This window comes from Mastigoproctus giganteus, chromosome 2 (genome assembly GCF_048544385.1).
Source record: "Mastigoproctus giganteus isolate SK-2022 chromosome 2, ASM4854438v1, whole genome shotgun sequence".
Lineage (NCBI taxonomy): Eukaryota > Metazoa > Arthropoda > Arachnida > Uropygi > Thelyphonidae > Mastigoproctus > Mastigoproctus giganteus.
In genome coordinates, this window is record NC_143576.1 from 252,989,367 (window position 1) to 253,012,370 (window position 23,004).

A 23,004-nucleotide genomic window follows, 5' to 3' on the forward strand; every position below is an offset into this window, starting at 1 on the left:
ATCTATAACTATTAAAACCACTGGACATGAAGACACACTACACTGCAGTTTTAACTAATGCTGAAAGATAAACAGTTTATCTTTAACCGACATTCACACTTTCTTGAGCTTAAATGGCATACTGGATAAGACATAGCATATTTCATATGTACTATGCAATAAAGATTATTAATTAATTATCCTTATTAGTTATGTGGAAATTAATTCTCATTAACTAAGGTTATATTCCCATCGTATTAAAACAACTGTAGTTAATAAAAGGAAGGAATAGTCCATGGTCTGCATCGAGTCTGCTAAGTTTATAGAGCGTAATGTACCAAAGATGAGACTGCAGTTGTATAGAATTGCTTATAATTCAGAGAAATTGAAAGAATTAGTTCAGTTAATATATTTTTATTAAATCCAGGAATGTCTAGATTTCTTTGAAGGTTACGACCTGTAATTAAATCACACGCCAAAAATATTATTTTAAACTGTTATATACTCACTCCCAATATTCTTTGACGGGACTCTTGTAGTTCTGCAATGTGGTAACGTTCGCGGGGCACGATGCCCCTGTACAATTACTTAAAGGATTATCGTATTCCGAATGACAGAGACGGGTGTTCCACCAGCCATCGCAGGTCCTCCATGGCACGTCCCAAGTCAGGGAGTTGCAGATGTAGTATAGGGCCCAAGCCAGCACCACAATATAGTAGGTGTTGAGCCAAAACGCCATGACTGCCGCCGCATATCCTACACCTGCATAAAAAAGAAAAAAAAATGTAAATAATTAAGAGACTTATCAGCAACCCGAATCTCACAAAGAGGTCAGAAAAACCATTTCGATTTTGAAATATCGAAATGGTTTTTATTGGAGGCAAATTATTGTTTTTCTTGATTTCTGAATAAACAGCAGTTTATTCAGCAATAAATGAACAGCAATAAATTCTGTGGTAGAAGATCCAACAAGAGCTAACTAATCAGAGAGCTTCTCCTATCTTACAAAACCATTGGAGAATTTTGTGATACGAAACGGATCCTCCATAATTGTTCCTTCTGATATAAAAAAAGTTGCATCCAGGTTGTTGTTATCGTTTTGAATTTCCTTTCTGGATCCTTGCGTACTGCTTATAGGTCAAGAAGAGTTGTAGAATATAAAACAATAAATACAAAAGTGAGAAAATTTGTTTATCGATAAAGTTGCTCAATAGATCACGTTGAAATCGCTTGGCATCCGGAACCTTACATCAAAGAATTTTATAATAGCTCGTTTTTCTGTCCCTTAGAACAGCCAGGTATGGACCTGGTTGTTCTGTTCTACAAGCATCCAATTGCACTACTCTGCATGGTTCTCGATGTTTGTAAACTAATCGCTGTTTGTAGCTCAGTTTTGTACTCTGATTTCAAAAAAGTTATCCGTTTCCTATCACTATTTTATGAGAAAACAGATTTTTTTTTCAAAATTCACAGTGGCGTTATCCAAAATTTGTACGTTTTGCACAAATAAAGGTAAAAATAAAGTAAAATTAAGTAGAATACTTTTTACTTTATTTGTACAAACCTTCCAAATTATAGATAATTAGATGTTTCTACAAACATAAATAAATTAATAATTAATTGTAACAATTTGTTTTTCTATCCTTTAGTACAGCCTAGTATGGGCTGATGATGAGATCCGGAAAGGTTCTCGAAACGTTATCTAATTATATAATACATTTAGTCAATAAAGCTAAATAAACTAAAGCTAAAACTAAATAAAAATTTGTAATTCGTAACGCACATTTATTGAAATATTTATAGCTGTGTGTGAAATGTTTGAACAGTTTCTTTCTTTATGTTTTCTAGAATGACTGAAAAAAAAATACTAATGATGATGTCGAACAAACAGGAGCCATATTTGAAAATACTAACGGGAATGCTAATATTTGTTTTAAATATATTTTTTTCAAATTAAATCTAATTTCGTAGAAAAGTTATAGCAGATTGAATATTTGTATAAATGAAGCTAAATATTTATAAAACTTTTTCACAGATATGGTTTTATTCTGAAAGATCACAAAAGTGAAAATTCCACTCTGGAATAAAGTGGAAATTAAAGTTAGTTTGTTCAAGTCCAGAAAATAATTTCGAAGTTTTGTTCGAAGAATTCCAACAAATGAAGAATTTTATTCATTTTTGCTTGCCTCTGTTTTGTAATAACTTATAAGAGCCACGAGTGTACAGGGAAGAAAACTCGATAGATATATACAGTCCGCATCTGCGAACTTTCAAAATGTCCTCGATTTGTTTTAGTATTCATGCAAAATTGAAAGCGTGCGCATGCGCATTCGATTGCGAACAAAGCGACAAAGGAAAGTAAATGGGGTGTATACCGTCTCTATATCTTTTTTTCGAGTTGAAGATAAGGCGATTTCTTCCGAGTTATTGATTTCTCGATAAGCTCTGAAATGGGAAGGGAGGGGAGGGGAGATGGGACCACATCAAGAGGAGATGTGGATGCTTTCTATTAGAAAAGACATTGAACTTTTATGGGTATCTCTTTCAGAATGATTCTTGGTAATAGTTGGAGAAAATATAAAAAAATGCATGATTAGTCGATTCTTTTGTATATGAATCGTATCCCAGCCCTCCATCCATCTAAACCTACTGATAATTATTGCGATAAAAGCTTCTGTCCTTATCAGGAAAGCAGCGGTTAACTCCTAGATCCGCTGATTAGTTTCTGTAGACGTTTAACATCTACGACATCCCTTTAACATCCTTTCCAGATACACACGCATGCACACACACACACGCAGTGTACTTGTCCATTCACTCACTGAGCGGGTAATTACAGTGGACATAATTGGAGTGATGTTCTGTGGACACAGCATTTTGGGGTTAATTATCACACTGACGTTGGTTAGTTTATTATTGCGTCGTTGACCTGTACGAGTTCATTTCCAATACTGAAACTTCCAACTGTTAGCAGACACATTATTCAATATCACCGGATCGACTGTAGATGTCACCTTCATTAATAATGTAATTGTGCTTGTTTCCTAGTAGTTTCGTGGGAATCTTTCACATCAGCAGCTACATCATATTGATCTATACCTCGGAAGACAAGTAGTGTACTCGTATCTAGGTTAGCAACTAGTCAGTATCCAGGGAAATATTTACGACTTAACAGAATGATTCCACTAATGGAATAACTTCACTGTGGCACACCAGCAGGCTCAATGTCAGTTTTAAAAGTACCTCAGGACTTATCTCTGTACCACAAGAAAGAATTCCCTACCGAGTTCTACAATCCATCTTCTCTCTACGATACGATCATCTGTGTCCTCAATAATCGTCACATTTGTACCTGAGGCTCCTCAACTGTCAGTCATAGTAACAATCAAGCAGGTGAGTTTTAATCCTGCCAAACGTAGAATCCAAGTCCCAGTTCAATCCTCTCTTTATCCCTTAGCACATACAACTAGAGTCTTTCTAGAAGCCCGGTCTAACGTCATCGCATCTTCTCTATGCGTAGATTTAACTCTTGTTGTCCACAAGAGAATTGTTCTTTCTTCAGATCTGCAAAGAACAAACTATAATATATGGTTTCTGGATAACTATAAAATAACTTTAAAGGATTTTTTACTTTATTTGTGCTTTAATTTTGGTTATAAAGTAAACTGTTTTTGATTTTGGCGTTGGTGCAAAGGTAATGTAAATATATTAAAATAGGAATGAAACACTTTAATCTACTTGAGTTCTAAATATCTTTTTATTTCCGGTTGTAAATTAAGTGGAGATGGATATCAGATTTGTTGTGGTATATTCCTATTTCATCAGACTGCAAAGACAGCACATAAATGGGGAAGACAGAGTTATACTGTTATAGGTAACAAATTATTGTACATTTATAATAATTTGAATCTTACGAGAAAGTTAAATGTCCAGTGAAAAACTTGCTTCAAAATGAAGACCTTCATTTTACGAAGGGGCGTTTATGAGTTGGTAAGAAAGTTGGCGAATCGAATTTGTTAATCACGATGGATTAATAAAACCTTTCAGTTTTTTGTAATTTCATACTAATGGGAAAATAAATGAAAGAGAGCACTTACCTTTGAATATTGGACATATCTTCCAAACTCCTAAGCCCCCGATACTAAGAAACTGCCCTAATGAGGTTTCCAAGAAAAAAGTAGGAATTCCAGCGAGGAATAGGGTCAACAAATAAGGAACAAGGAAAGCACCTAAAGAAACAGAAATATGAATTAGCCAAATACTTAAAGAAAAATAGTCATTAACAATAACATTTACTATTTAAAGATACAGTATACGTTTAATGAAAAATCCTTTTTTTAAAGTGATAAAATTTTTTGTTCTAACATACCTGGTCAGTGAAAATATTGTTTTATTTTAATTCATTTTAATTAAAAAGGTATTTTCCTCGTTGAGCAGTCATAAGATAAACAAAATATCCGTACTGCTTCCATTCCCACAAGGTAATCATCCAATTTTCCTTAACGAGACCCAGTGCCTCTGCCATGTTGGGAGGTAAATTATTCCAGTGTTTGACAACCCACTGCCATAGGTGAACTTCATAAGATTCAAGCTTCTGTTATTTGTTGGGATTTTATATTTGTGTCCCCGGTTCTTCTCTCATCTACAAGTGAGCACAAACCTTCCTTGTTTATTTTACTCAACCATTTCAGTGCCTTATACACCTCAATCAGATGTACAGGTAAATATTTAGTCTAGTTGTTAACATTTTCAATCCACACCTTCTAAGCTCTCTTCATATATGCATCGATTTGCACTAATCTGGTCGCCCTTCTTTCAACCCTTTCCAGTTCTTCTTCTTGTACATGCGGTTTCCAAATCTAAATACAATGTTACAAATGCGGTCCCACCATCGTTTTGCTTGCAGGGATAATTACGTCCTCTCTATTAACAAGGGTTCTACAAATCATAGACATGACACCATATACCTTTTTAGCCACATGTTTACACTGCGAGGAAAATTTCATGACAGGTTGAATTAGTTACCCTTTTAGTTCCTCTTCCGTAAGCTTACAATTGAGTCTAGGTTTTGTGATCCCCAAATGAACATTTAAGGATCACAAAACCTAGACTAGACCCTTACATTTAGAAGCATTAAACTTTATTTGCCATTTTTCGGATTTTTTAATGGGCTGGCCCGAACTGTTAACCGCCTTTCCTACCTTCTGATCATCAGCAAACTCTGACAGCTTCTCTTGGATACACTTGTCATTATTATTTATAAAAATTTAAAATAGGAGAAGATCCAACACCTTGCTGAGGTACCCCACCTGTTACACTGGTCCACCCCGAAGACTGATCATTTATGACAAACTTTTGTCTCTAATCTTTTACCTGGCCTGCGATCCAGCGCATGATCTTACCAGAAACGCCATCTTCTTCCGCTTTATATAGCAGGGACGGGTTTAAAAGCTTTACTAAAGTCTAAGTATATAATGCCAAAATATTCGCCTACATCCAATTGTTTAATGAGCAGAGCACAGTAATTTACTCAGGCATGACCTCCTCTTAAACACCCATGCTAAGCTCTATTCAAGGTATTATTCTTGTCGAAATTGGTCCTGAATCGTATCCCTAACGGCATGATTTTCCCTACCACAGAAATCAAACTCACTGGCCAATAGTTACTCAATTCCTCTTTAGCACTACTTTTGTGAATTAAGGGGCACATTTTCACTTCTTATATGGAGATTCGCGCTTGATTTTGATGGTAAATATTGATGAGAAGTATCTGCTAAACTCATTTTCTGTTTCTACTGGGCTTTCTACGAACATTCTATTGTGACCAGTTAAGGAACCCATTTGATGTACTCTCTTTTTATATATATATATTCACATATGAAAACAATTCCCGATCTTGGCTCTCTTTGCTAGTTCTTTCTCGTAATCAGCTTTCGCCAGTCTTACCCAAACAGTGGTTTTGTTACATATTCTCTTCTAATGCTCACAGAAATTGGAATCACTTGATTGTCTGTAACTGGCCCATGCTTGTTTCTTTCGCTCACTCATATTCTTAACCGCACCTGTCATCCGTTTTGGTATCATACGTTTATGGAACTTGACCATCCGCAAGATTCGCAAGAATCCATAGAATTGCAGAGTGTAAGGCTATGGAACAGAGTGAATAGTAATTTCTTATATGGGTTAGGATGGATTAAGCGTATAATTAATGTCACGTTTATTTATTACTTGAAGGAAACGGAACATTCAAGAAGGGATGAAGGATCAGTAATAGAATTTATGATATTGTCTACCAAAAGAGATCCACGGACTCATACCCTGACCAGAAACCTAGAAAAAAAAAATAAATATAAAAATGAACGTGTGGCTAATGCTGCCATCTAGTAACATCGCACTGAACTACTTATTTAAGCTCGTTTTTCTTTCTAGAAATTAAGGAAATTATTTAGAAGAATATTCCTCAACCCACAACATTTTCCCCCTAAAGTCGATAATTAAATCGTAATACAATTCCGTTTACAGTTTGTTTGTTATCAGAGGAATATACTTAAGTCTTAAAATTTGTAGGACTTCCTTACGATGTGCCAATTTTTAATTTTATTTTTCCAGCAAGTTTAAAACAGTTGCTTAAATTACACCTGGATTTCTTTTCCCCCCATCACAGTAGAACCTCTAAAATATACAAAAAGTAAAAACAACAAACTTTTAAGTCACTTTTAACACGAATACATCGCCGTCCTCCCCACACCGGGTGGAAAAGATCAGAGTTCGAGTCCCGTCGATGACGTGAGGAATTTTAATGGGCCTTTTTCACAGTGGCTGAGTTAGTCGGTCTCAAGCGAGGGTAGCGTGGTTTTTCTTTTGGGAAGCTCGGGTTTTTCGTCCAGCAAACAGAAAATCGACCTCAAAACACAAGCAATTTACAGACAACATACATGGAGCAATATGGCCCTAATTGCTGATACTCCTAAAACTCAACAACAACAACGAAAGCCCTCTGAAGTAACAATTAGATTTAAAATTAAGGAACTAAAATCAATCGAATAGAGAATTTTAATTTCTATTTACCATGGATTAAAATTTAAGTTTCGTGCGGGGAGTTCCAATAGCAAGTTGCTGACATACATATAGTTTTCGGACTTCAGTGGCATTGGGGAATTAAATTATTCTGGAACGAATATTTAATGTAAAGGTTGCGAAGAGGATGCATACACATTCTGTTGTGCCGCTATGTGCTGCCAGTAGGTAGTCTTAGCTGATCTCAAGAATACAACTGGTAGAGTTGCCAATAAAATAAGTGACATCAGATTGTCTTTGTTTGTACCCTCAAGAGACTTTGTTATCGTCGTCTAGAACAGAAACTTGGTTTCTGATCGGAATAGAGGATTACTGCAATTCATGTTAGGGAACGAAAAGACCACACGTGCAGAAAGAGAGAGAAAATTCCTGGTGTTGACAGTGACAGCTGTTTTCAGTAATCCATTCTGCAAGAGAGAAATAAAATTTAGTGCAGTGACAGCATATTAGGTTACTGACTTGGCACCGCTACTCCATATTTCTCGCATTTAAGACGTCAATCCTTTTCTTCTCACCTTCCACGATTTTTGTTTATCGAACTTTGTGACATTTGCTTTAATTTTCGAGAGGAGAATGTTAAGAAAACTATCAAGGATGTATCAGATATAAGGAATACGAAAAGGTCCATTGTTTTTATTGCTCTGCCTCTAAGGATTGTGCGCTAACTCCAAACAGAAGATTTCAAGCTTGTTTCAAGTTTGGAAAGATCTTGTTCAATTTCCATCAATTCAGACTGTTTCAAACGGAATCGGGTTATTTGATTTTTGTTGAGATTTGCCTTTTTGCATTCCATAAACTAGTAGTCGAATAATTTACAGACATTACTATGAGGCCATATCCGAGTTGTCTTGGCGATAATTTAAAATAACTACAACTCGGGCTCTGATAGAAATTTGTAACTGGGTTAGATACATTTTTACGTAATGGTCTTGCACTCCAGTATCGTATGTGGGTTGAAGGTTGAGAAGATAACGCATTTGTTGACATTGGACTTGAACTGACTGCTGTAGATTGCGATTTTCAGGAAATACGTAAAGGGCAAGGTTAATATAATATTTCAACGTTAACGTATTAATATTAATTCAAGAATTAATGCAATACTTCAACGGAATGTAAAGCTTAGACTCTATCTATTTATTGAGCAGTTTCGTAATTCAAGGAAGTTTGCCCCAAAGAACATATGTAGAAGGGATAAACGAGGAAGAGAAAAAGTTAGGTCTGTGAGTTTAGTTATGATACTGATGCACGTGTTCTGACTAGAAACAGAATTGCAGATTCAGAAGTGGCAATGGAAATGTCCAACAGAAATTAAACGCCTGTGTGATAAGGAGTGGAATGAGTTTTTAGTAAAGAATTGACACTAATTCATTCGTTTTGGATAGAGTCTAGGAGTATAAGAAAGAGGTTTTTGAGGCACCACCACCACCACCACCACTCCAGATGTGGGAACAATATTCCACGATACAGCACTTTTGTGATTTTTACTAAGTCGACAGCTATTTAGAAGAAAATTACCGATGAGAGAGAAAGAGAAAACAAACCTAGTATCGATGCAAAAAAAGCAATATTTGGGACATGCTTATGCTAGCAATGATTATAAGTTAGGGTTATGTCAAGTAAATAAATACAGTTTTTCCCTTTAAATCTGAATATTGTTGAACATGGTAATGGAAGTAGAAGACGCTCCTTTGTGAGAAAAAAAATAATAAAAACAGGAGAGAGTTTTTAGAAGGACTGAATTTAACTAAGTATTCTTCTTCTCACTGGGAGAATCACTTGGTGGTGGATGTTAAAGAAGCTGTAGCTGTTTGAAAAGAGCACAGCGTGTCGAACTGAAAAGTGTGCTATCATCTAAGTATGCCATCAGCAAAATTATGGATAGAATTTCTAGACGGTTGAAGACGATCACTAATGTAGGAACGGCATAGAATGGAGGAAAGAACAGTCTTGAGAAATTTCAACATTGAGAACTTATAAACGGGCCATCTACCAATACATGCAACGAGAGGTTAGAGAAAATGAGTGCCCAATTGCATAAAAAAGCAGATGTAAGTTTGTTAAAATTCCATTGGGCCAAACATGATCGGAAGACACAGAAATATCGAGTTCAATGGGCTTGAGTTTATTCCAACTTTTCCAGAATTTGTTTAAAGAAGCATAAGATAAGCCAAAATTTGACTGGAGAGAGAGACTTGGTACTGGGGTAAGATTTGTAGATTTGTAAGATTTGTTGGCGGTTAATAGATTTCTCCACTATTTCTGGAAAGTGCTGAGGTTGTATATGCAATGGAATGATAATTATAAACGAGAAATCTCTTTTTATGAATGGCTATAGCTATGAGCAATTTCAAAGAATTTTTGAAATTTCCTTACATCTATTGGTCGTAGAGAGAGAAAAAATGAAGTACCAGCAGTTCACTGGTTTCGAAAAGGAATTAACTTTAATTAATTTATCTTAATTTTGAACAGCAATTCTAGAAAATGTTGCAATTAGTGTTTAAAATATTATCAGACCCATATTTAACACATGGGCAAACGATGACACAAAGGACTAATTGACCACAGTGTCCCGATACTAGCATTATCTTCTTTTCAAGGAATAAATATATAAGAAAGATATATTGTTTTACGTCTGGCAACTTTAGTCAGAATTTTAATAGGCCTTTTTCACAATGTGGCAGAGTTAGTCGGTCTCAGGCGAGAGTATGATGGTTTTTCCTCCCGGAAACTCGGTTTTCCGTCCAGCAGACAGATTTTCTGTTTGCTGGACGGAAGTTCTATGACCACCGGTTGGGAAACCCTGCTTTACCGAGTACAAAATATCTTGTTTGGAAAGTAAATTAAAATTAAATGTCGCGCGTAAATTTCTAGTGGGGAACTAGAAGACCTGTTTACAGTCTGATGGAGTCCTTGTATGCGACTCTATTACAATTATATTGCATTAGTTTCCACTGGTTGAAGCAGAGACTTGTTGGAAATTGAATAAACTGTAACTGATCCTAAAGTTTTTGTTTCAAATGATATTTTAATGTTCCCATTTATTGTTTTACCACTTCAAGAACCAGTTAACAATCACACAAGGGTTTTCCATACAGAAGAATTAAATATTTACCTCTCTTTGGCAATATGGATTAAAAGAAGTGAGCTAAGAACAAGTTAGAGTAAAAGCAGTCTTTGAAACAAATAATACGTAAGACGTTCACCGCAAAGAAACAATCGATTAAACACGTCAGCATTATGGAGATGACTTATGCAGCAGCTGGGTAGAAGGCGTTTACTTTGGACTGATTGCCCAGTTTGTAAGGCAACTTCCAGATAATGTCAGGGAAATTGCGAAGTGCAATTGATTGATTCTCCAGATATACTGCCAGAAGAAACATTTGTTTCTTCTGGCAGTCCTCTGTGCGCATGCTCTCGCACACGTATACAACAAACTACGTGGCGTAACTACTAGTAGAGGATATTTTTTTATTATTTTTTATCTCCACCTCATGAGTGAGTGAATTTGGGCGCCACGTATTACGAAAGATAACTTCATCGTCTGCACGCCGAAAGACATCCGAACGGCAACCAGTCCGATCGAATGAATAGCAAGATCCTGGCGCCGTAGGTAGCGTTCAGGAGATCCAGTGACGGAGTTCTGGTTCCAAGAGGTCGATTTGAGAGCTAAGTTGCTCTTTATCACTTTCCCGTCTATCGTCTGGCGCTCTTGTGGTACATCTTTGTTGACGACAACGTTAAGTACTTTGGGTATGTGCTCCTGCGCGTGCGCGTTCCGTGATCGGTTCGTCTATCAAAAGAATGTCAAACAAGGAAAAGGGAGCCTTTTTTCCCCCAATAATTTTAAGGCACTACTTCATTTTGTAAAGGGAAGAAACAGTTGTCCTATTCTTTGGCACAACAATTGTCTTACATGGAAGTAGAATTGTAGATGCAATTGTAGAATTGTCCATTAAACATTAATTGTTGTATAGAGCAGTGGTCCTCAACCTATGACCCGCGAGAACATTTTGTTGACCTACTTTAGAAACTTTTTACACTAATTTGTTGAATTTGAATAACGACCCACCTTGACGACCACTGATCTAGTATATGGGAGATGTTTTTCTTTCTTCAGCAATTGGACCCTTTACAGTTCTTCCATTCTACTGAGATTCTGTTATTATACTAAATATAAAGAAATTTCATATGGAAATACCTCATGTTAATGACCTCAAAGTGCTTGTCAAGCCAAGTTCATTAGATAGAAATTAACAAAATGAATGGTAAATTATTTACCGTTCATTACCGGACTCTGTACTGAAGGAATTTCAAGCATTGACAAATTGTTATAAGGATTAAACATGTGTTTCTCTCTTAATTGTAAAGATTCTGAATAAACTTGATTCACCTTCTAAATGGAAAAGATGTTCAACAGCAGAAGTAGGCAAATATTTCAAGCTGGCCCCAATTTTCATTACGATTGGACATGCTTCTCTGCCTATTTTAAAAATATCCCAAAATTCGGATGTGTTATTATGAATAAATCGAATCTAGTCCCTTCAATTATTTGCATTGACTGAAGTCACTGATCTCGGACCTACCGGAAAATATGACTGCGTGGACGTAGGACTGGAGGAAAATCGTGTTTCCCTGGGTCCCGATTTACGCTTTTCAGCACCGATAGAAAAGATGGAAGAACCACATGGATACTGGAACCATAGTCCCATCCAATAAGGCTTCGCTGTCATTGAAATGGCAAAAATTAATTTTTTCCTCGCCTTCAAATAAAAATATTCCAACGTGCTGAATTTATAAGACAACTCAATTCCGTCGTAACTTTTCTGATTAGGGTACCAATAAAAATGCGTTCTTTAATCTTTTGCTCACTAATTTTGTGGGGAATGGAAACAAAAATTATTCAGCATTGTAAAATTTTATTCACTCTTTTAAAGCACAAAAATCGCATATGAAATCGTTTAAAATCGATTTTATGGTTATTGTCGTTAGCTGATATCCGGACCTTCCCTAATTAGGATCCAGTAAGTCAGCCAATAGGGAGTATCGGATCCATCGTTGGATGGACAGAATCATGGGCGTGCCATTCATTATATCTGGATACATCCTCCACATGAATGTCAGCACCAGCCCATGGAACCACTAAAATCTCTCCAAGAACCTGTACGCTCCTTCTCTCTAAGTTAATCGCTATAAGAACCTAGTCCGACTACCTTGTCCGCGGTATGGAAAAAAGTCAATCAAAGTTCCTTATGTCGAAAGGGATTCGAATTCTGCTTCTCCCTTTCCACACGGTGTGGAGGGACGTGGATGATCGCAACTGTTGTGTTAACCGAGAAGACGCATCGGCATCTTTTCCACAGACATCATTTTAAGCTTTAAAATTGCTTAAAAATTGGGCAGTCGCTGCTTTAAAAGTTTTCCATGGTGCTTTTTTCAAGATCATATAAACTGCCAATATTATGCGTATTATGCGGTCGATTAGCCTGTTTTTCTGGACAAAAAACCTGAGCTGGAAGAGAAAATCGTGCCATCTTCACATGAGACCACTTAACTCAGTCACGTTGGGAAAAATGCCGATGAAAATTCGTTGCATCATCGGGTTGGAATCTAGGAGAGATCTCTGTATGCGTGTAAAGAGTCTTTCGTATTTAAGGCTTGAAAACCGCAGGGATGAAAAGCACAGCGAAGAAAGTGCCACAGCAAGTATCGTAAGATCAGTTCAGTGGTTTGATTCTCTGTAGTTGAAGTTTTCATTTTACCTTTCATGTGCACGATTTTTGATTCTGTAACAAGGGTATCGTATGTTAATTAACTGTGTGTGGGTTTCGATTTCCTTATTATGGATAACATCTGATTTATAATTTTTATTTTATCATGCGATTGGTCGTATAACGTAGCAAGGCGAAAATCTTAGCATGTTTTCGTGAAATATCGCTGGATTTGAAATTTGCACATCAAAGGATGTGCCTCTAAAGCCTTACGACAGTAATAGGCAAATCTAAATTTTAAGTGCTTGATAAATTAGCAGAGTCTGGCTCAAGTGGGGTATATCTCTATAAAATAGAACAGACAACGTCTCGTCAAAGAACTCCCTTCATCTTTTTCAGAAGTTCGTCCGGTTTATCCTTCTGGACGCTAAATAAAGCAGACTTCTGAAGAGTCAGTCAAACTATGCTATCCTTCGCTAATGAACGTAGTGATGTGTACCCTTATTGTACACTACCCTCAAGAATGGAATGCGAGCAGACGTTAATAATCAGCTGTCAGTCGACTGCTGAGAAAATCCAGAACCACAGAGCGAGTTGTTCCTCTCTGCAATATTTAAGTTACGTGAGTCCAAGATCGTGTTCAGCTCAAACGACATCCATCAGAACTATTTGTAGCATAACTCTCATACTGATCAAAATAGCTGCACGAAATGCCAAACTAGCTACACTTTTAGAATTGTGTACACACCCATTGCCGCTTCATATACAGCAGCATCGTGTGATTACTGTGAAGTGGTCTAGAGCTGTTTCGTGTTTTGGGTTGCGGGTCCCTGAACATATCCTCGCATCTGCATGGCTGTCGAAGTAAAAACATTGATTTCGTTACTTCTGAGTGAAACAATTTAACCACAGACATTCCCCGTCTGCCACACCGCGTGTTGTTCAAACTTCTGTTAACTCTGGTAATATCGCTTCCCCCTTCCTACTTCAGACGTCAAACTTTCCTCCATAGTATACTGCAAGGTTGTTGATTCTTCATGCATGACGAAAAGCTTCCTGGTCAAACGGAGCGCGCAGGATGGAGTATGACAGCCGCACATGTTACCCAGAAACCGACTCGACAAACACGTATCGGTAATTACTGACGGCCTGCTTAGGTGATGTCCTGTCACAGGGGTGGTAGCAGTTTCCTCCAAGGTTTGTTCGTGTCACAACTGGCGAGCGTGTGAACTGATGACGTAGATAATCAGGAATTATGTAAGAGAATGCGATCCACACTTCCCATATGGGCTTAGATGGTGATTGACTGTTTTCATCATCGAAGGCAATCTCAGTTGTGCCAGGTAATCCTAATTATTTATTTTAAAATCAAGTGGTTAAAATATTGTATCTCGCAAAAGAAATTTTCGAAGAAAAAGAAGAATGGCTTGATCACAAATGTAAAGAAATTGCTGTTGTAGAGTTTTAGGAACATCAGCGACCAAGGCCATATTGACCCGTGTATTTTGTTTGTAAATTTTGTGTTCTGAGGTTGATTTTCTGTTTACTGGACAAAAAAAAACCCTGGTTTCCGGGAGAAAAAACCATGCTACCATCCCCTGAGACCGATTAACTCAGCCACATTATGAAAAAGTGTCCATAAAAATTCCTCCCGTTGTCGACCTCAGGTCTTTTCAATCGGGTGCGGGCAGAACGGCGATTCTACCAACTGTGCTACCCACGAGTTCTGTAAAAAAATGGGAGAACTACAGAAAATACACAATACAAAAGAAGTACAGAAAATAATCAAAGTAATAACTGGTAAACACATATTAAGGGCAGGATGTATAATGAATAAAGGAGGAAAGGTAACAACGGATATAGAATGGAAGATTATATGGCAAGATTATTTAAAAGAATTATACGATTACTAAAGGGGTCATCCAGATACAGATGAAGAGATAGAAGTACCAGAAATTATTGCAGATGAAGTAAGATATGCTTTCGAGAATCCCAATAGAATTGATTAAAAATATAGGATTCTTAGTAATAAAGGAGATAATAAGCATTTATGAAACAGAGAAAAATACCTGAAGAAATGAATACTTCTATCATAGTGCTGATACCAAAAAAATCTAAACACACTAAAGTGCGCTGAACACGGAACCTTTCCCCTCTTGAATCATATAAACGAAATTCTTTTAATGATCATACACAATCGAATTTATAAAAAAGCTGAAATGGTGATTGGCAATACACAATTTGGATTCAGACCTGGAATATGAACAAGAGAAGCTATTTTCCTATTAATTGAAATAACAGACAAGCAAAAGCTATAGAAATGAAAATTCCTTTATTCACATACTTTGTAGATTATAAAAAAGCATTTGATTGAATTAAACACGACAAGGTAATGGAAATCCTCAAAAGAACTGGCCTTCACTCAAAAGACATCAGACTTATAAAAAACTATTCATTAAAATCAAAGAACGAAAATTAGAGTTGGAAGAGAAATCAAAAGAGATTTAAGACAAGGACGTGTCTGCTCTCTCCTATTGTACAACATTTACTCAGAAGAAACAGTCCAATAAGTCCTGGAAAACAGGAATTATTATAAACGGAACAATAATCAACAATTTTAGATGTGGTGTTAATAATAACCACTTCCAAAATTTGTTAGAAGCAATAGAAAAATAAACTGAAACCCTCGGCCTTTCAATAAATACCAAAACAAAGCAAAAATTGTGTGTGTATATAGAGATGAAATTACATTCCAATTAAAATGTAAAAATAACCCCTTAGAGCAAGCAAACAACTACTGCTATCTGGGAGAAGACTTTGTCACAGACGATAAACAGACTAAAGAGGTCGAAATTATGATCGGACTAGCCAAAGCAAGCTTCAACAAAATGAAGAACATACTGTCTGAAAGAAAACTATGCCTTAAAACAAGACTAAGAGTTTTAAAGTGTTATATATGGCCAATTTTAATGCAGATGTGAAACGTGGACCTTTAAGAAAGATGTACTAAAAAGAATAGAAGCATTTGAAATGTGGACGTTGAGAAGAATGATAAAAATAAAATGGACAGACAAAATATCCAATAAAACAGTCCATCAAACGAATGGACCGAAATAGAACTATTAAACAAAATCCGCAGATTCAAAATGGGTACTGTGGCCACATTATACGAGGTTCAAAATATGAAATATCCAAATTGACTTTAGAAGGGAAAATTCCAAGCAAAAGACCCAGAGGAAGGAAGGAAAATAAGAAATTGGATAGATGAAATAAGACTGGATGGGATGTTCCACAGAAGGAATCATTCATAGGAGTAGAGAAAGATACTACTAGTGTTTGATGGCCTCCAACTTCCAAGATGGAGATGGCACATGAAGATCTCGCAATCAGCATTTTAGCATTAACGATAGCGAATCAGTAATTGGGATATTTTTTAATATTATAATATGAAAGACTCCTTCACTTACTGACAAACATTCCTTTAAATTTCACACCAGACAAAAAGGCACATATTTTTTTAATTTATCGCTTTTTTTTGCTTATTCACATTATGGGATGAAAATAAAGAAATAAAAGTGTTTCACTGTCTTCAGTTACAGAATAGTAGCATTTAAATAAATAAATTTTCTGTTTATACTCCGGGATGGCAACATATGGTAGGTCAGAGAAGTTCAAAATACAGAGAGAGAGAATACATATTCAAGGACAACGTCACCGTATTTAGCAGTCACGCCAGTTTGAACCACGGTTAACTCAAAAAGCTTGTACAAATGTACCTTCACGATTGGCATATTAAGATAAAACAGATGTTTACTAATTTCATTTCACCTGAAACTCATCACAAAACTCTTAACCGCATGATCTGAATCACAGAAAGTGCTGCAGTCATAATGGGTCAATTCAAGAAAGTTTACAGAGTTTAATGGGTCGCTCTGACCGGGTGCTATCTCCGAGAAATTAATCTGTCAGAACAATTAATCGAATACGGCTGGAGCAGGCGGAGAACACAGCTATTTAAGAGCATTTCACAACAAAGTGTCAATATTGAAATGCTATTGCAGGTGTGCATCGTTTCAGTTGCAGCTGATTTTAACATTAGCCATCGTGTTAACTTCATTTTGAAGGGGAACTATGTAGCAATATTTTAATTGCATTCTTTCAACTTCTGCAGGGTTTTTGTCGCTTGACGTAAGAAAACTAAATGCTGCCTAAAATGACTACGCTCCTAAAAATTCCTAAATGTCGCCAGTTTAAGGCAACAGCTCCTCCAAATCATCTCATTCCTGCGTAACAATTTATCACTGTCCAGTGGAAAGATGGCGATAAACGATGTTTATAGTCCACAATATCTCTCTGAATGTTTATGATGTTGATGTTCAGGTCTTGCAAATATTATAAAACTCTTTCCAACGCATGAAGACACTGATCTTCGTTGCCTTTCATCATCTGGAGAAACGCAACCTGTCTGAATCAATGCATATGAACTTTACAGAAGAGGCATTGGCATTACTCACTAACATAGTCGGAAAAGTACCTGAGTATGATGAGAGATTATGTGAAAAAATAGTAGCTAAATATGCCTTCATTGATGCTGTCCTTAAACATGTACTGGGACAATAAATGAAAAAAAATATCTGGTTACAAAAAGAAAGGTTTAATATTATATACGGCCTCCATGAGATCTAATGATATCAGTAACCCTCTTAAGTGTTTGTCATGTGGAGACTGGAAACTTACTCCACTTCTCTCGTAAACCTGCGGCTAGTTTTGTGCTTGAGCTAGGACAAAATTCTGGATAGTTTATTCTGGCTCTCAATTGTTATCCAAACTATCCCAAAGGTAGTAATTAGATTCCCATCTGGGCTCTTCACTGAAAATGTGGTTTCGCCACATTATTCTTCTGAAATCTCTATTTGCACTGACCGTGCTTTCTGTCAAGTAGTACTGTCACGCTGATACAAATACGTCCCAAAGAATTGTTCAGAATATCACAACAGACAGCTGTATGTTCATGGTTTCATCAACAGTGAATCAAATCCAAACCAAGTAAAATAAGGCATCACACTACCCAAATCCAACTTCACTGTTAGTGCCATACAATTGGATAAAATCATTCTTTGAGCATACGCCACATTCCCCCTCATGCCTGGACTGTAATGGAGCACTGAATGAAAAACACATCCGGTTTATAACTTTGCGTCAGCTTCTGCCACTGTTGTATGTCCAATGTGTCTGTCCTCTACATTAAGACAGGTATATGATGAATATCGATGTACTTATACTTTGTAAAAGTGTACTTATTATTATACGCCGGAATACACGGCGTATAATAAGCTAAACATATACCAGATGGGTATAAAGAGATATTTATAGGGGTTGTATAAGAATTACCAAAATGGTTGCATTACAGAAGTCGATACAAAGTGATCAAAAATATGGTCACATAACATCAGTACGACGTATGATCCCCGACAACGGTTAAACTGGCCTGACCGGGGTGAATCATGCTCAATATAAGGGTGTCTATAAGATTCTGTGGCAACAAATGCCATTCTTCCACCAGCACAGACCTTAGCTCACCAAGTAACCGGGGAGTTGGTTGTCTGCGTGCAATGCAACGCCCAAGGGTGTTCTACACATGTTTGATCGGATTTAAGTCTGTGATTGTACTGGCCATGGCAGTGGTTGGATATCTTCAGTTTCATGGTGCAATGGCATTGTGGCGCATGAAAAGAAAATCTGAGCTCACTGCACCCCTAAAAAGTCGCACATGCGACTCGAGGATAAAGTTCTCAGTACTTCTTCGCAGTTACGGTACCCTTATCAAAAACCTGAAAAGGGGTGCGGTTGTTGATAGTTATTCCGCCCCACAGGAGAATACTGCCTCCATCGTAAGTATCAATTTCTCTGATATTGGTGGGACGATACTGTATTTTTTGTTGCCTCCAGATGAAAACGTCTGTTTGCAGGATAAAACCACATTCATCAGAGAATTAGCATTAGTAGAGGCATATGATGCAAGAAAGATGATGCAAGAAAGCAAGCTTATGCAGCATCAGCCAAAAAAAAAAAAAAAAAAATACACTCCCATTTCACCCCTTTGTTCGTTCGAAATACTTGCCCAGCTGAACCTTAAATTTATTTAGGCTATCATCTTCCACAACAAGCGATGGAAGTCTGTTCCACCAACCAACTACCCACTGGCCAAAGGCAAATTTCCGCACATCTATCCTACATCTCTCTTTCCTCAGAATAATCACCTCTCAGGTGATTATTCTGAGCAAGAGGAAGAATGCCATCGGCATTGAGCATACTCAAACAATTCAAGGCTTTATACACCTCAATCAGATCACCTCGCAGGTGCCTAGTCTCCGGATACTGTAATTTGCAAAATTTAAGCCATTCTTCGTAAGAGCCTTTGTTCAATTCACTAATCTTGTTGCCCTTCTCTGTACTCGATCCAGCAGCTCTAATTCCTTCTTGAAATGAGGCCTCCAGACCTGTATACAGTACTCAAGATGTCGCCTGACCATTGCCTTATACAAGGGAATAATCACCTCCTTATCCCTGCTAGAAAAATTGTGGTATATCATTGACAAGACACCATGAGCTACTCTTGCAGGCCGTCTGCACTGCTCAGAGAACTTCGTATCTTCCTGAACAATTATCTCCAGGTCCGTTTCATTCTCTACCACTGTCAGTGTAGTACCACAGAATTGATACGTTGCTGTGGGGTTACTGTTTCCATATGTAGAACTTTACATTTGTCAATGTTAAACTTAATTTGCCACCTCTCAGCCCATCTGCTCAATCTTTCCAGATCTTGTTGCAGCACAATAGCGTCAGTAGTGTTCTTAACAAACCCTGCCAACCTTTGTATTGTCTGCAAACTTGGACATTAAGCTTGATATACCATCATCAATATCATTTATAAATACAGAAAACAACAATGGACACAACATTGAAACCTGAGGAACTCCACTAATAACATTAGTCCACGATGAGCAGTGTCCATTGATTACCACTCTCTGTCTTCTCCCTCTCAGCCATCCCTTTATTCATATCAGCAATTTGCCTCCAATGCCACACTGCTCCAATTTGTGCAGCAGTATTCCATGTGCAACAGCATCAAAAGCCTTTCTAAGATCCAAAAATATAATATCAAAGTTATTCCCTGCATCCAGTTCTTTTGTGACTGCATCATAGTATCCAATCAAGTTGGTCAGGCAAGACTTCCCTTAACAAAACCATGCTGTGTCTGAGCTATAACTGAAGTCTTGTCTTAACGATCCTGCAGTGCTTCTTTAACCAGTGCCTCCATTAAATTTCCTGGAACAGAAGTTAAACTAACAGGTCTATAGTTACTTGTGTCAGCCTTTGATCCTCCTTTGTGAATTGGGATCACATTTGCACATCTCCAGTCCATGGGTACCTCCCCTGAGTCCAAAGAAGCTCTCATAATTATGGCAAAGGGTTTGCTTACTTCCTTTGCTGCCTCCTTTAATATAACTGGATAGATCCCATCCACCCTGGGTGCATTTTTTATGTTTATCCTCAACAATTTCTCCTCCACTTTCCTCTCAGTTATTACAAAATCATTTAGTTCACTGCCAGAGTATACTTCGCCCCTAGCATTCCCCTTCCTGAATAACTCCTCATGTGTGAATGTAGATGCAAAATACTCGTTTAGTTTGTTAGCCACCTGAGCAGGATCCCCAACTGTTGAACCATCAATATCCAGTGGACCAATCTGATTCATCCCTTTCCTTCTAGAGTTTACATAGGTAAAGAACTCTTTTGTTTTTCTTTGCATCCTTTGCCAAGGATTTCTCATAATCTGCCTTTGCCTGCCTAATCTCCTTTGTGACATGGTTACAGACCAGCTTATATCTATCATAGGCTTCCATGTCACCCATTAATTTATATGTATCCCATGCATTTTTCTTCTCTGACATATGCCTCATTAGTTCATCTGACATCCATTTAGGCCTAAACCTTGAACAATATTTCTTAGTTGGTATGTAAAGCCTAGTAGCTTCCAAGATAAGTTCTTTGAATGTTTCCCATTTTGAATTTGCTGTTGATAATATCATCAGTTGGTCCCACTGTATAGAATGTAAATATTGTCTCAGTCCATCGTAGTCGCCTTTACGGAAGCAATAACCCTTCCCTTTACCCCTAATGGTAGTTACCTCTTTGAGTAAATCCCACTTCGGCACACTGTGATCACTGCCACCTAGTGGTTCCTTTTTCTGCAGATTCTTAATGCATGAAGAATCACTACTGATAATCAGATCAAGAGTATTACTCCCTCCAGTTGTCTCCCGAACATGCTGATGTAGAAAACAATCATGAAATAAATCCACAAAAGCCTTGCTAGTGTGTTAGTGACCAACCCACAAATTCCAGTCAATATCTGGGAAATTAAAATCCCCCATCATAAGACTCTCTGAGTTACTGGCCCACTCTATTTCCCCATACAGTTTCTAATTATGGTCGTCAGAGTCATTAGACCTATACCACACTCCTACTCTCAATTTTGATCTCTCAATGCTTGTCACACCAAACTGACTCGACACAGCACTGTCCAGCGATATCGACTGGCTTCACTTCCTTGGATTTTATGTGTTTCTTAACTAATAGCATAACCCCTCCTGGATTCCTGTCTTCTCTATCCTTCCTGTACACATTGTACTCCCCAAATTCCAGTTCTGCATTCCTTATATCTGTGTGACACCACGTCTCTGATATCCCAACAATATCCACCTTTGATGCTTTGAGCAATACCTCGAATTCATCAAATTTATTTACCAAACTCCTAGCATTGGTGTACGTGCAAGTATACATGCACCTGTTCTTTTTCTTAGCTACCCTAACACAACGCATGTGTTTACTTGTACCGCAATGACTCCCAACAATCTCTGAAATATCATGTTTTCCAGGCTTCTGATCATTCCAATAGAAGCAGTGCAAGAATCTCTTTCACCTCTGCCGGTGGCTATTGTTAATCTATTAGTCCTTGTATCCCCCAAGCCAGCAGTTTTCCGACCCACCTAACACTGCCTCGATGGCATCAGCAAATATTGTCGCACCCTTTCTATTTAAGTGTATCCCATCCCTGTAGAAGCAGTTTCTCGGATTAACAAGTACAGATCAGGCTGAAAAAAATTCTACCCCTTGAGCCTTGCGCAATCTTTCTAGGGCCGAATTGATCGACAGGGCTCTCATCATATATTCCCTCCTATCGCGTCTGGGCATAATTGCAGACACTTTCAATTTCAACCCTAATTGACTGCTTTTTTTCAACAGTGACTTGTACTTGTTAAGTAATGCTGCCGGTCTCCTATTCTTAATATCATTAGTGCCAACATGTACAACAATATCACCTTTTGTGCCCTTAAAAGATGATATCCGCTCTACAACGTCATCAACCTTTGCCCATGGCAGACATACCTGGTCCTGTTCCACCTATCCTTTTTACAAAGCATGTTTCCCGTTTCCCTGACAATAGTATTAGTATTTAGTATTAGTAATGGCCACATGGCTTATGCTTATAGAGTCACCAACAACTACTAGTTCCTGTGGGACCAGCGCATTCTGCTTTGGGGGTTGCCTCTGTGTTGCGTGATGCCCAAGTGCAATCTTTGGCGTTGATGTGGGCAGCTGAGAGCTTGATGGACCCCTCAATTTAGATCCTTCGAGGGCATCCACCCCGCCCTTCAAGTTGTCAAATAGGCCCATAACAACGCTGAGTTGTCGCCTGATTTCCTTACACTTTTTACATCGCGCACACACAAAGACATCCCCCATGGCAGTATCATGTCCCGTACCCGATTGCTCCACAAACATCATGCACGCAATGCATTTTAAAAGGCTGTGATTCAGAGGGCAACAGCCTCCCTCAGTTCTCCCATGAGCCACAGCACTCTAATTAATTAATTATGTTACGTTTGTAATCTAAGTCGTTATATGTATTAGTTAAAAAAGTACAATTTAACTGACAATGAAGTTTAACAAGATTAATAGATTTTACTGATTAATTGACAATATTATATTATATACTACACTAAGCTTACACTATCTAGTTCGGGATAGAACGTTGTATCGTATAACAATGGCGGCAAGTTAAGAATGGTAAATCTACAGACACTTAAGTATTAATTAACTTCCAAATCTCGCTGTCTCAATTCAGAAAAAATTAAGGATCCTGACTAGATGTGTAAGCTACTTATAGAAAATA

General features: G+C 37.5%; 1 protein-coding gene across 1 annotated transcript in view; it reads right to left on the minus strand.

Moving 5' to 3' along the window:
• The window catches only part of Gat (sodium- and chloride-dependent GABA transporter), a 144,873-nt gene that overhangs the window by 37,939 nt on the left and 83,930 nt on the right, over positions 1-23,004 (minus strand). The window contains exons 2-3 of the mRNA XM_090389844.1: positions 4,077-4,208; positions 489-741 (exon numbers count right to left, since the gene is read on the minus strand). Coding sequence (XP_090245970.1) covers positions 489-741; positions 4,077-4,208 — 385 coding nt within the window. The remainder of the gene's footprint in view (positions 1-488; positions 742-4,076; positions 4,209-23,004) is intronic.